The sequence below is a fragment of the Parasteatoda tepidariorum genome, chromosome 8 (assembly GCF_982258835.1).
Source record: "Parasteatoda tepidariorum strain Cologne lab strain chromosome 8, Ptep-v5.0, whole genome shotgun sequence".
Taxonomy (NCBI): domain Eukaryota; kingdom Metazoa; phylum Arthropoda; class Arachnida; order Araneae; family Theridiidae; genus Parasteatoda; species Parasteatoda tepidariorum.
Window position 1 is genome coordinate 29,853,600 of NC_141762.1, and position 13,935 is coordinate 29,867,534.

The window sequence follows — 13,935 nt, forward strand, 5'->3', positions numbered from 1 at the left end:
TTTCAATATTTTAAGTCTTTTTAAAGGACTTTTCTTATCAAGAAAATGAAAATAAAAGGAAGATAATTAAAATTTCATTCCACAAGAGATGAGTCTTTGTGGTCTTAAAACCAATGTCAAATTCTTTTGCGTTCGTAAAAAGAGTTTTCGGGCTTCTAAGCTATTTATATGCAAATTACTGAAGATTAACAGCTTTGAAAATTTTCATCTCGGATTTCAAAAAATAAAAATAAAATATAAAAGAATCGAAGCATTTTATCGTTCTTTCCACAGATTATCTAAAGCTTCACATAACTTATATATATAAGTTTTTATTGCATAAATTATATATTTTTACATCGCTTCTAAAATGTTTTATTTGGAAAAGTCCCTAGTGTGGAAAAATCCTTGTAAAAGTATCACTTTTAATTAAGCACTTCCCGAAATTTTAAATTTAACTAAACATAAACAACAACATGAGTTGCGAGAAAAATATATTTTGAACGCGGGGAATTTCATTAAATTTCATGTTTAACAGTGAAGAAGGGAGAAATATTTCGCTTATTGTGTTTCAAATATTATCTATATTAAAATGCTTTTAACTTTATTTTCTTAAACAGGAACTCATAATCAAAGATGGCACAACTCAGCAGAAAACAGCTGTCCAGATATATTAAAAAATGGACACAGCTATGTAAAAGTAAGTAAATATATAATAAATTAAATACGAGTGTCGCACAAAATATTTTAGTTCAATTATATTTATTTTTATACGGTTATTTAAATTTAACACATCACCGGTAGAAACATTATATATTTTAAAATATCACGCAAATCAATATTTTATTTTAAAATAAGGATTTAAATAAATTGAAAGCCGTATAAATTGAGAAAGAGAATTTGAAAACTCTAAACCACCACCAGAAATTAGTGAAATTGATATTAATTAATATTTTTAATGATATTGAGTTATTTAAATATGATTATTATAACTGATCTAAGGAATATAAATTTTATTTTTATATTTCATATATTACGGTCGTAATTCTGCGTTTACGGCTACTAATGTTCAACTCCCTCGCCTTACATTATTGAACCTAACCCACAAGAAAATTGAGCTCTTTGATCAAACATTGAGACAAACTAGCCTACGTAGAAGAAAATTTGAAGAAACCCACGTTTGCGGTACATGGAGAAGAAAACCTCGATAAACCTCTCACGATTAGCCCGACGGCAAAGGGATTTTAACCAATCATCTGTCTACCATTACGTCAACACTGTAGTCAAATCGAGCAGAGTGCAGAATTCGTATGGACCAGCCCATAGCTGGGTTTTTGCACTAGGTCATCCTAGTACGAATCCCAGCTATGGGCTGACGTTGCTACGAATGCTTTTTCCCTTGAGCCACCACAGCCCGAAGGACTATAAATTTTATTTTATAACCGACATTTATCAGCTGACCAAATTTAGTGTTTACGGCTACTAATGTTCAACTCCGTAGCTTTGTAATTTTGAACCTAATCCAGAAGACAATGGAATTCCTGGATCAAGTATTGGGAAAAATTCGTCGTGGTGGAGAACTTTTTGATTGAACTAAATATCACCTAAATTACTTTTTAAAGACGAAAAAAAAATTCTAAATTGATTTAACTAAAAAAATGAATATTAAAAATTATACTAGCAATATAAATTTGTGAAATATTTAATATTTTTAAATTATTTTTGATCAAAGAGAAATTGAGTGAAAATGAGAAAAAAATGTACCATCATTAAAAGCAAGCTTTTTTTAAGCCTATCGTGCACTTTTTTTGCTCTCATTTTAAAGTGAGAACAGAAAAAAATGGAAAAGATAGGTAAACAGAAGAGTCATTTCTACACTGTGAAAAAATAAATAATGAAGATTTCTATTACATAACGGAAAATTCTTGGCAGCAAAGTTGCCGAAGATTATCTGTATACTATGGCAAAAACACGTTGGCAAAAATTTCCTGAAACAGATCACTGCAGAAAATGTTTGTACGCATTACATATTTTTAGTCAGTCAGGGTACTGCAGAGAAATTTGCCATGAAGGCCTTCTGTTTAGTGAAACAGATCCTTAAAATTTTTATTAGTTATTTTTTAATTTTTATATTTATTGCGTAACATTAAACGATTGAGGGATCAAAAACTTACGAGTTTGATATAATCATCAGAGAATTTTTATATTTCACGTCGTTCAGCTCCGACGTCCCTTAGCTGGACTCGAACCCGGGACATTCATGGTATGAGATCAAATATATCACCACCATATAAACTGGTCGATAGAAATAAACTATAATTCGTTATACACTATCCTTAAAAAAATGCAAAGAGTCCCTCTTTTTTCCCTGAAATTATTAAATCTGTTATTGTATCGAATAAGCAACATTCAGATACATTAAAATTTAATACATTAAAATTTAATACATTAAAATGTATACAAATACATTACATTAAAATTAATACAATATAAGTTATACATTAAAATTTAGACAAATACACAAAAAAAATTTATGGACAATTGGTTACTTATTTCTAATTATAAAACAGAAAATTTCATTAAATTTTGAGTAAAAATAAAATAAAAAAATAATATTAAAAAACATTTTAAGTACGCTTATTTAAATGATAGATTACTGAATTTTGCCTTTATAAGACAGTATTTTTAGAAACATATAAAATACAACTTAGCCACTCTATTAGAAGAAGGAAAATATAGCTAATATTAATCACGAAATTTAGTTGGGATTCTTTTTTGAAAAAATTATGACAATATAATTCAGCTATCAGCAATATTTAAAACGTAGATAACTATTAAGTTTTCATCGGTTTCAAAAAAGAGGATAGGGTCTACTTTGTGCTAGGTAAAAGCATGAAACAACATGACTAAAGATCGAATAACGTACAGTAATGAACATATTATAGTTTCGGTTCTCTAAACTAGAACTTTCCAAAGAGTCTAAACACCAAATGGCAGTTGAAATGTAAAATGAACTAAGGGGGCAAAGAAACAAGCTTGAATAAGGTAATAAAGGGAAGAGTGATAAGACAGAGGTGTTAGGGGACTTGAGGGGAAATTCAGGGGACAAATGGTTATATAAGAACAGATTTCCAAGTATTGGGAAAGGGTGGGATGCTAAAAAGAGCAATAACTAAATTACTAGCATCCCACCCATCACCAATATTTGAAATCAACAATCCCACCCTCATTTAATCGATTACACCCTGAGTTTCCCGTCTAATCCCATCACACCAGTTTTTATCTCTCTTCTTTTTAATACCTTGCTCAAGGTTGTTCCTTTGTTGCTATTGGTTAAACCACCTTGCACGTGTTTATCTCCTTACTTTAAAACTGTTATTTGGTATTTATAGACAAACTGAAGAATGTTCCAGCTTGGAGAAGCAAAACTATAGTATGTTCATTTATGTGCTTTCAAGCACTCTGTTTCTTTTGCTTCAATTTGTGTATTATTTGCTTTTTGGTAAATAAGTTTTTTTGTGCTAAATTTTAGTAACGAAATGTTTTTAGAAACATCTTAATCAATGTTAATCCATTTAAACAATAATTGAAAACATCCAAATGTTAACTATTTCATAACCGTCGTTGAACAGCCAACCCAATTTTGAGTTTACGACTACTAATGTTCAGTTCCGCAGCCTTGTAATTTTGAACCCCATCTAGAAGACAAGGGAATTTCTGGATCAAGTATTTTTTTTACACCCGTCATTGAATAGTCGACCCAATTTTTAGGTTTACGACTACTTATGTACAATTCCGTAGCCTTGTAATTTTGAACCCAATCCAGAAGACAAGGAAACTCCTGGATCAAGTATAGGGAGAATTTACCTCCGTGGAGGACTTTTTTGATGAAACTAACCCGCATCTGCGTTACATGGAGAGGAAGACCACGAGAACCTCCCACGGTTAGTCTGACGGCAAGAGGACTCTAACCCATAATCCGTCTACCACTGAGGATATTTCACGTCAGCACTGTGGTTGGTGAAAGCCAGATGCGGATTGTATATCGACCAGCCATCTCCGGGATTCGAACCCGATTCACCTCATTGGAAGGCGAATGCTCCATGGATCAAGTATCGCTATAATGCTATGGAAGCAAAAATTACCATTATCATGTAGTTTTTCACACCTTTCGCAGGATCTTAAGACACTTCGCTGTATCAGTATTAAAACTGCACAATAGTGGTACAGTTTAAATAATTACCAAATATATCAATACTAACTGAATACCTCTTCTTTGTACGGTGTGAAGAAAAAGTAAATGATCAATGACTCAGTTTTAATCAACAATGCACAATCTTTCTTTGGGATATAATGCAAGAACCTATAATCCGAGAAAAATGTAAAGTAGACATCGTGTCTTTAAAGGTATGTATGTACACTAAATTTGGTGAGGAACAGTTTAGAATTGTTGATTTGTATAATGTGCACACATACCCACATACATATGAACATTCTGTTTCATCTATATAGATGTCTGAAATTATATTTATAGATTGAAATTTTTAGATTTTTGAACTATTTCAAGCGTAAAAAAGTCTTAAACAAAAATTTTCATTAAATTATTTAAAAAACAAAGAATATTTTTGCGAAATCTTAATCTAATTCGTATATTTCTAGATCTAAATTTCCGATTTCTGGACGGTTTAAAAACTTATTATTAATACTGTATTAAATCAAAGCAAAATGTTTTTAAAGGCTTTCAGCAAAAGTTCGAATTAAACTATTTGAAAAACTAATAATATCTTTACAAATTCTAAATATAATTCGTTTATTTCTAGATCTAAATTTTCGATTCCTGAAGGATTTAAGAACTTATTATTAATTCTATATTAACTCAAGTCGAAATGTTTTTTTAAAGCTTTTAAATTAAGAACATTTTTATAAACTTTTAATATAATTCATTTATTTCAAGATTTGAATTTCCGATTTCTGGATGGTTTAAAAACTCATTATTAATAAGGTATTATTTCAAAGCAAAATGCTTTTAAAGGCTTCCAACAGAAGTGTTCATTAAACTTTAAAAAAAACTAAGAATATTTTCGCAAACACTCCATCAGATGCGTATATTTTATTCCCAAATTCATTTCAGTTCCAAAAATATCCATGGTTACTCAAATTGATAAAGCTTAAGCAATATAACTTATTTATGTATTAATGCACTTAAAGTTCATATGCTTATGGAATTCCCTGTAAGAGTATGGAACAAAAAAAAAAGAATATTTTTTACAGCATATCTGGTAATCATAAAAAAGATGGAATCCATAAGAACAATTTCAAGTTAGAACAATAAAAAAAAAATTTATTTGAGAACTTGAAAAAAAAACGAGATTTCTGGAAAATCCATGTAAAAAGGAAAAAGAAAAAAATTTAAAACTGTCTAGACAGTTTAAAACATTTTATTTTATTTTATTGGACATGTTAACAGAAATATTTCGAAAAACTTTCCCAGAGGTAACGATCTTACAACTTAAACATTTATTCCAACCAATTTCATTTCCTTCAAAATTTGGTTCAGTTTCGGGAACTATATAATTAGGAAAAAAATTAATTTCTTATTTACAAAGTCTGATTTTGAAACACAAGAAATTGAAATGCTTCTTAAATTTGAAATTCTTGGAGCTTAGAAAGTAGAAATTTCTAGAAATCAACTTACTAAGTTTACAGGAATTTATTTATTATATTATTTTCAATGCGTAGAATTTTCACAACAACTGTTTTTGCCAAGGTAATATTATTTTGATGAATTATGCATTCAATATTTATTTTGAGTTGCACAAAATAACAATTGAACATTTTAAAAACAATATGAAGTTCAATATCTTAGAATAGTTCCCCGGATTCAATGTATATTTAAGTAGAAACAGGATAAATATCTATTGTACAATTGCTACAATGGGATAAAATAGTCTAAAATGTTTTAGTTTATTTCCATTTTATCTTATCAATATACCTTATTGAAATTCAACTGGCACTGGGATAATATACATGTGGGAAATGCAGGAAAATAGGGCTTATTTTCAACTGAAAAGAGTAAAAAGTTTTATTAGTTCAAGTTTTCAGAAATTGGTATAAAATAATATACAGTCAGAAAGATGTCATTTTTTTTTAATTGGCTATTGCAAGCTTGACAGAATACGTGTAATTATAGGATTAATACGGATTCCTGTACACAAATGCCTTATTGGTCATTCCTTATTTTTTTCTTGTGACCTTTCCCTTGCGTTTGCATCAGACATAGTTTCTACCCAACTTGATTTTATTACATTACTTGCACATTCTTGTTTATTGTTTTTTTTTTTCAAAAGTTTTTCCGAGTTTTTCGAACAATATGTCACAAGGCCGGGACAGCCTGGTTGACTGGGCCCATGTCAAGGAGATCGTGGGATCGATCCCAGCCAGCCAAAGACTCTACGTGTAGTATATGGTGACTGATGCACGTTACAAAGTCCTCCATGCTCCCATAATGAATCATACTGGGGGAACTGATCCAGTAGTTTCCTTGTTTCTGGATTGAGTTCAAAAACAAGGGGCTATGGAGTCGATATGTATTCCGCATCCGGCTTGCACCAACCACAGTACTGACGTAAACTATCCTCAGTGGTAGCCCGGTCATAGGTTAGAATCCCCTTGCAGTCAGGCTAAGCATGGGAGATTTTCGTGGTTTTCCCCTCCATGTAACGCAAAGGCGGGTTAGTTACATCAGAAAGCCCTTCGCGAAGGCAAATTTCTCCCGATACTAGATCAAGGAGTTCCCTTGTCTTTTGGATTGTGTTCAGTATTGCAAGGCTACGTAGTTGAACATTTGTAGTCGTATTAAGCTTATTGTCATATTAAATCCAACATGTTTCATTAAAGTGACTAAGAAATACTCATAAAATTCTTTATTTGCTCTTTTCATATTTTTTGGAGAAAAAAAATGCACACAATTAATACGTTTAAAAAATTTAACACATGCTTCAATTTTACTGATATGCTTAAACATATTAAGGCTAAAAATATATAATTGTTATTTCCTCTAATTGTTAAAGATATATAACTGTTTAAAAAATATCAATTTGAATTCTTAAACCATTATACTGATTAATTTTTCGCAATTGTATCCTATCCAATACAAGTAAAATAAATATTTAAAATAGTGAAGAGTTAAGTAAAACTATTCAAAAACACCAATGTAGTAAAATTTTATTAAAAACACTTTGATACAATATTTTAAGAAACATTTAAAAGTAGAAACTGGTGTATTTCATGACAATAGATTCAAATGGGTGACCTCAGACAAGTATAAATCATTCCTAATCTGAGATATTTTGGCGATGAAATCTGCCTTATCTTGCTCTCCAAACTGTCTTTTAAATCCTTGATTGATTTTTCAGATAATTCTTAGTGAGAAATTCTAATTCATCAATTAGAAGCTCTACTTTCATTTGCTTATTTCATCAAATGTTTGAGTTAGATTTACTAAATTGGCAATTCATATCTGGGTTTTAATCTCAGAATTGATGTGACATGTAGTCATATTAATTCATAATAATCTATTTTGACACGTTAAGGAATAGATGATAATCCATTATTTATCGTTATGGAAATAACTCTTAGGAGGATATGCGTGAGCAAATCATGCTGATATATTTTGATAATACTGATAATACTTCAGAAATAATTAAAATATAACCTGAATTGCGAAGCTTGGACAAAATTGAACAGTAATCAAAGAAATTTCTGAACGATTATCTGATGGGACCTTTGTATAAGTTTTAGAATATAAATTTAATCAGTAATTTCGGACAATATTGGACAGAAATTTAAGAGCTTTCTGAGAAGAAATTTATTGGGCTTTAGAGTACAGAGTACGACATACAATTAGCAATGACGGACATAATTGAACAGTGATCGAAAAACTTACTCAAAGAATATGTAAAAGTTTATTTGAGTAACATTTAAATTGAACTTGAGTTAGTAAGTTCGGAAAAAATTGGACATTAATAGATTAACTTTCTGAAACAGCATGCCAGTGGGTATTTTTGAGAACCTTATAATACCACTTGAATTTAAAGTTTTTGGACATTATTGGGCAGTAATCAAAAAGCTTTCTAAAGAACATCTTAAATAGTTTTTGAGTAAATTTTACAATTCAATTTGAATTGGTAATTTTGAATAAAATTAGCCAGCAATTGAAGAATTTTTCGTGGAGAATTTATTGAGCTTTAGAGCACTGAGTACTACTTGAACTTAGTAGTATGGGCAAATTTGGACAATAATCGAAAATCTTACTGATACATTAATAGAATAATTTTCTGAAAGAGAATGGTAAGGGGTATTTAGGTAAGTTTTAAATACAATCAGTAGGTATTTTAGTGAGCATCGAAAAACAACTTGAATTCATTAATTTTGCAGAAAATTGAACAGTAGTGAAAGAACTTTCGTGTGTATGGGTATTATGGTGAGTTTTAGAGTATAACTTAAATTATATAATTTTTATGAAATTGGACAGTAGTCAAAGAGCTTACTGAAATACCATGATAAAGGGTATTTGAGTAACTTTAAATGCAACTTGATTTTGGAAGAAAAAGTTGCACAGTAATGTAATATCATATTGAAAGAGCATATCAAAGGATATTTTAGAGAGCCTTACAATTTGCATTTAGAAGTTGCAGACAAAATCGGACAGTAATCTAAAAACTCACAGAATGAACATAAAGGGGTATTTGAGTAAGTTCTAAATATACTTTGAGTTAGGGATTCTGAACTGTAATATAAAAACTGACAGAATGAACACAAAGAGGTATTTGAGTAAGTTCTAAATAGACTTTGAGTTAGCGATTCTGAACTAAATTGGACAGCAATCTAAGAATTTTCTAAAAGAGTCTATCATTGGTTATTTTAGTGAACTTCGAAGTCCTGCTTGAATTTATAAATTGTATACAAAATTGAACGGTAATTAAAGTACTTTGTGAAAGAACGTGTCTATGGATTATATAGAATATAACTTGAATTAAATAATTTGGACGAAATTGGGCAGTAATCAAACAGCTTACTACAAAAGCACATCAAGGGTATTTTAGTGAGTTTTAGAGTACAACTTAAATTTAATAATTTTGAGCGAAATTTTAACAATTAAATATTTTAATGAACGAATCTGCTAGGTTATTTTAACGAGCTTCAAAAGTCATTTTGCTTGACTTCAGATGCATGTTCCATAATGTCTACTCTTAATGCACGCTTTTGAATTTCAAGTGAAAAATAAAAAAAAGAAACACTGGACATCACAAATTAAAAGTTAAGATGAAAAAACAATAAACCTATCATACTCTAACGATTTACTATGCAGGAAGTCAAAGTAAATAAAGGTAATTATAATAATTATATTTTACTTCCCTTAGCTCCCTACAAGAATTAAACTTGTTTTGACATTTTAAATGATGTTGCCAACGGAAACTGAAAGGAAATAAAAGGAGATAATTAAAAATTAAAAACTTCTTCAACATTTCCCCTACAATCTAAGCATTTTTTCAACTAAAACGCAAAAGGCGATTATTATAAACATCTTTAACTCTACTTTCCTCAATAGTAATTCTTTTGATTATTAGAAAATTTATGTGTTGTTCTTTTTTAATCGTTTGCATAATAATTGGGGACCCCTACTGAATAATTTTTTTGGAAATTCTAATTACATGTATTAAGGGTGGTGAATCAAGATCCCCATAAATTATTAAGGCGAATTAATTTATCTAAATTCATGCATAACAAAACATAGTGCGAAATTCCATTCATATTCCATTAAATTATTTCTAAAAAAACTCGTTTTGAAAATACTTTGTGAAACGCATTTAGCTTGAAAAAGAGCGAGGTTTTTATTTTTTTCCCTCAGACATAACACAAATAAACTAGCCAAAGCCTACTACTAATACTGGTATATCAAACTTCCCAACAAAAATTTTTTCTGACGCAAAAATTTATGTAAAATTATATTAATTTTTCAGGAAGACTGCAACTCAACTTCTTCGGACAATGACATCACAGATCTCAGACGAAATTCATTGCTCAATGAAGGTATACCAAGATCTGATACAGCACTTTTCATCCCACCCCCACCTTTAGTAACAGAAGAGCCCCTGATAAAACCAGGTGGCGCCACGGTGGCCTTAGGTGTGTCTGCAGTCGATTTGACTTCAGGAAAGACAAAAACAATTGTTCTTCATACTCCACACTTGCATCACGAAGGAACTGCAAATCAGCCATCTTTGGTAACACTCGATGGCCATTTTTTATGACTCAATAGAAAATACTGCGCATTCTTATGACTCTCAACAAACAAACAAAAATACTGCGAGTTCCTAGCAGTGTTTTTCTCTTCAACTTTCTTACTCCGTGAGTGCCCGATGAAATTTTCCTGCTCACACAATTTTCGTGACGTAATGTGTTTTTTTTGCTTGAAGCGTTGAACCACGCATCGTTCTCTATACTTTAAGCCATAACTTATTTGAAAGTGCATCGTACTTTTTTTTACTGTGGAGGACAAAATAATGGTGATTCATTGTTTAAATAGTTAAAACTTTACAGTTAAAATAAAGTTGCGAGAAGATTCATGAAGCAAAGTTGAAGAAAGAAGTGAGCGGAGTATTACGAAATCTTCAAACTGGCAATAAGTTTTAAAAAATTGGAGATTTCTATCCCCTGGTGTGGAAATATGGAAAATGTTGGTATTACTAGAAAATAATGTGTTAATTAATGCAAAGTAAAATAATCAGCAAAACAGTTTCGTAAAACTTTTTTTTTTCAAAAATAGGGAATAAATTTAATGCATTTACATACGTTTTATTTACATCGCCAATACTAACAATCAAATTTTTCCCCTGAAGAATTATTTTATTTTGTATTATAATCACTTTATTGATGAAAATATCGGAAGAAACTTTTTCACAAATTTAGACATATCAGCTTTTGAAAATTCAGAAACAACAGTAAAATGTCCTATTATTTATCATTCACTTAATTTTTACCATTTTTTTACCATTTAATTAACAATATTAAAAAATTAAGCTCCATACATACAGTTAGTTGAACATGACCTGTTTTGACCTTAATATTTTGTTGTTTTTTTTTTCAAAATGTTGCAAGATACTTTCTTTGACTAAAATCTTGAGTTTAACAATCCAACATTTATGTTTTAATCGCAAATTATAATTGTAAAATATTTCAAACATATCTGTTAGTTACAAGAAACTTTAATATACATTTAATTAAAATACATATCATATTTGCAAAATCAAAAAATATAAAGCATATCAAAATTGCAATTTTAAACAAAATGACCGTTTCTCCTTTGAATTAATATTTGTCAATGTGCTAAAACAATCATAATAAAATGGAACAATTTAACTATTGTTTTATTTATCAAAAAATAGGCTATTGAATTATAATTTATTAAATATTAAACTATTATATATTGTTTATTATAAAAACTTATCAACTCAAATTTTTCTATTTTAGAATTAACAAAGATAGTTTTCTAAGTTACATTTCTGCATATGTACACGGTTCAAATAGCGGCTCTGCATGTATTCACAGTTCTGTTACTTATGATTTTGACAAAATTAGTACATGACTAAACATGAAAATAATATCTACTAAACATAAAAATAATATAAAAAATATTATTGAGCACTAATATTGTTTATATGATTACTTCATGTGTCTGATATCGCTGTCTTATTTTACACACTAAAAGGATTAAGTGTACCTCTCTCAACTTCGATCTAAAGGGGTGTTACTTAAAACAGAAGAATGGAAATTTTAAATTAATGTGCTACCATTTTTATTTCAAATTTCTCTTCTTAGTTTGCATCATATTCGTAAGCCTTATATTAACTACATGCTTAAATTTCGAAATCAAATTTTTTTTCTATGGAAAATTAAGTAACTTTGCAATTGTTTTTTTTCCCTGTTCTCATTCGGTAAGTAATTTGTGCCATATTTACAAGTAATTAGCGTCTTTGACATAATATTAAATATATTATGAGAATATATTATCAAATATATAAGTATAATTGAATATTGAGTACAAAATTACAATGTTTTTTTTTCTATGTGGATCTGTTTTTTAAGAAAGAATAAGTAATAGTGCAATTTTTTTTCTTCAAATTTTCATGGCGCAAGTAATTTGTTCCTACTATATGATTAATTAGTCCTTTTTTACATAACATCAAATATATCGTGATAAGCCATACAGATATAATTGAAAGTTAAAGGCTTGGATTAACAATATTTTTCTATAAGGACATTTTCCAAAAGAAAAATAATTAATGGTGCAGTAGTTTTTCTTTTATATTTTTATGACGCAAATAATTTGTTCCATATTTGTAATTAATCAGTTTCTCTAAAGTAACATAAAATATATTGTAAAAACTCATACAGATATAATTGAATCTTAGAGTAACAAAATTACAATATTATTTTCTATGAGGATCTGTTTTGCAACGAAAAATTAAGCAATGGTGCAATTATTTTTCTTTCATACTTTTAGAGATTAAGCAACTTGTTTCATATTTATGATTAGTTAATATCTTTGACGTAGTATTAAATACATATCTTAGATATTAGAAACATATCAAAAGTATTCAGGTTTCAGGCACACTACGCAAAGCAAAACTATAAGAATTTTCTAAGATTTTCTTTTCTGCAAAAATAATTTACCTATATTATCTAAACAAACCAGTGATTAGCTAAACAAGTTCCATCATTCAAGTACTACAATGTTTTTTTTTCGTATTTTAGCACATTGTATAATTACAGTTCTATGAAATTTAATCAACCAGCTTCAGCTCTACCTGCCACACCAAGGAGATCCCTTATAGAAAATTAAACTCAAATTACTTGAATAACTCACATTTTATAAGGAATAAATAAATAAATCGTCAAGTAGCAATTGTATATTTTAAATTTACGCAGTGATTATATTTCCAATTTCATTCTAAAGTTACTCTGAATCACAAAATGTATCGTAAAATTACAAATTTTGCAACGCATTGATGTATTTTGTAGTGATGAACAATTCTCGACTTACAATTCAATAATATTAGAACCTGATATTCTGCTGAACATTCCAATGCGCGCCGAAGATTTCAAGTAGTTAATTTAAATACATGCATACGAAATTAATGCAACGAATCGATACTCTATGGTTTTAAGTTAAAAAATTCCACTTTAAATCGAAGCTTTGAACACCAAAAGAGGTACACAAACGAAAACGTAGTTTTGAAAGTTAAATGTTATAAGTACCTGTAACCTTTTTTTCAAAAATGCGTTACAATTTCCATCGAAAAAGTATAATAGATATGTGAACGAGTAACTATTTGTAAGAATTTATTTTGAAGTAAGCAAAAGGTAAACGAAGGGATTTATTGCATTTTATGTAAAAATGATTCTAAGGATAATTTAAAATCCTACTTAAACAAATGCTGATTTTGAGGTGATTAATTTAAATATAATAATTGTTTTACAACCAAAATTGAATTGTACTAAAATTATTGTATTGTAAAGGAAAAAAAATTACAGCAACAGAAAGTAGAAGCTATGAAGATGATAGGTATATATATTAAGTTTATACATTCAATAGCTTAAATTCCACGTTCAATTTAAATTTATTTTCCTTAGATCATATTAATATTTGGTACTTTATAAAATTTTTGTTACTAGCAAAAAAGACACCTGTCAAAGAATTTGTTTTTCCATTTAATTACAATCTATCATCACTATGCATAAATTAGATATTAATTGATTGAAAAAATGACTCAACATAAATTATCATTAGTAAAATGTTTCATTTTAGATTAAGTGTAAACAAAAAAGTAATTGAAATACACACAATGAAAATAAATGGTTTTTAAAATGGCATTTTTGACAATAGATGTACAC

General features: G+C 29.0%; 1 protein-coding gene across 1 annotated transcript in view; it reads left to right on the plus strand.

Annotated features, from left to right (window-relative positions):
- Positions 1 to 11,295, plus strand: part of LOC107441037 (nephrin) — a 353,729-nt gene extending 342,434 nt beyond the window's left edge. Inside the window, exons 21-22 of the mRNA XM_043050259.3 lie at positions 600 to 679; positions 10,002 to 11,295. Of these exons, the coding sequence (XP_042906193.1) occupies positions 600 to 679; positions 10,002 to 10,292 (371 nt within the window). The 3' untranslated portion in view covers positions 10,293 to 11,295. The remainder of the gene's footprint in view (positions 1 to 599; positions 680 to 10,001) is intronic.
- Positions 11,296 to 13,935: the final 2,640 nt, after the last annotated feature.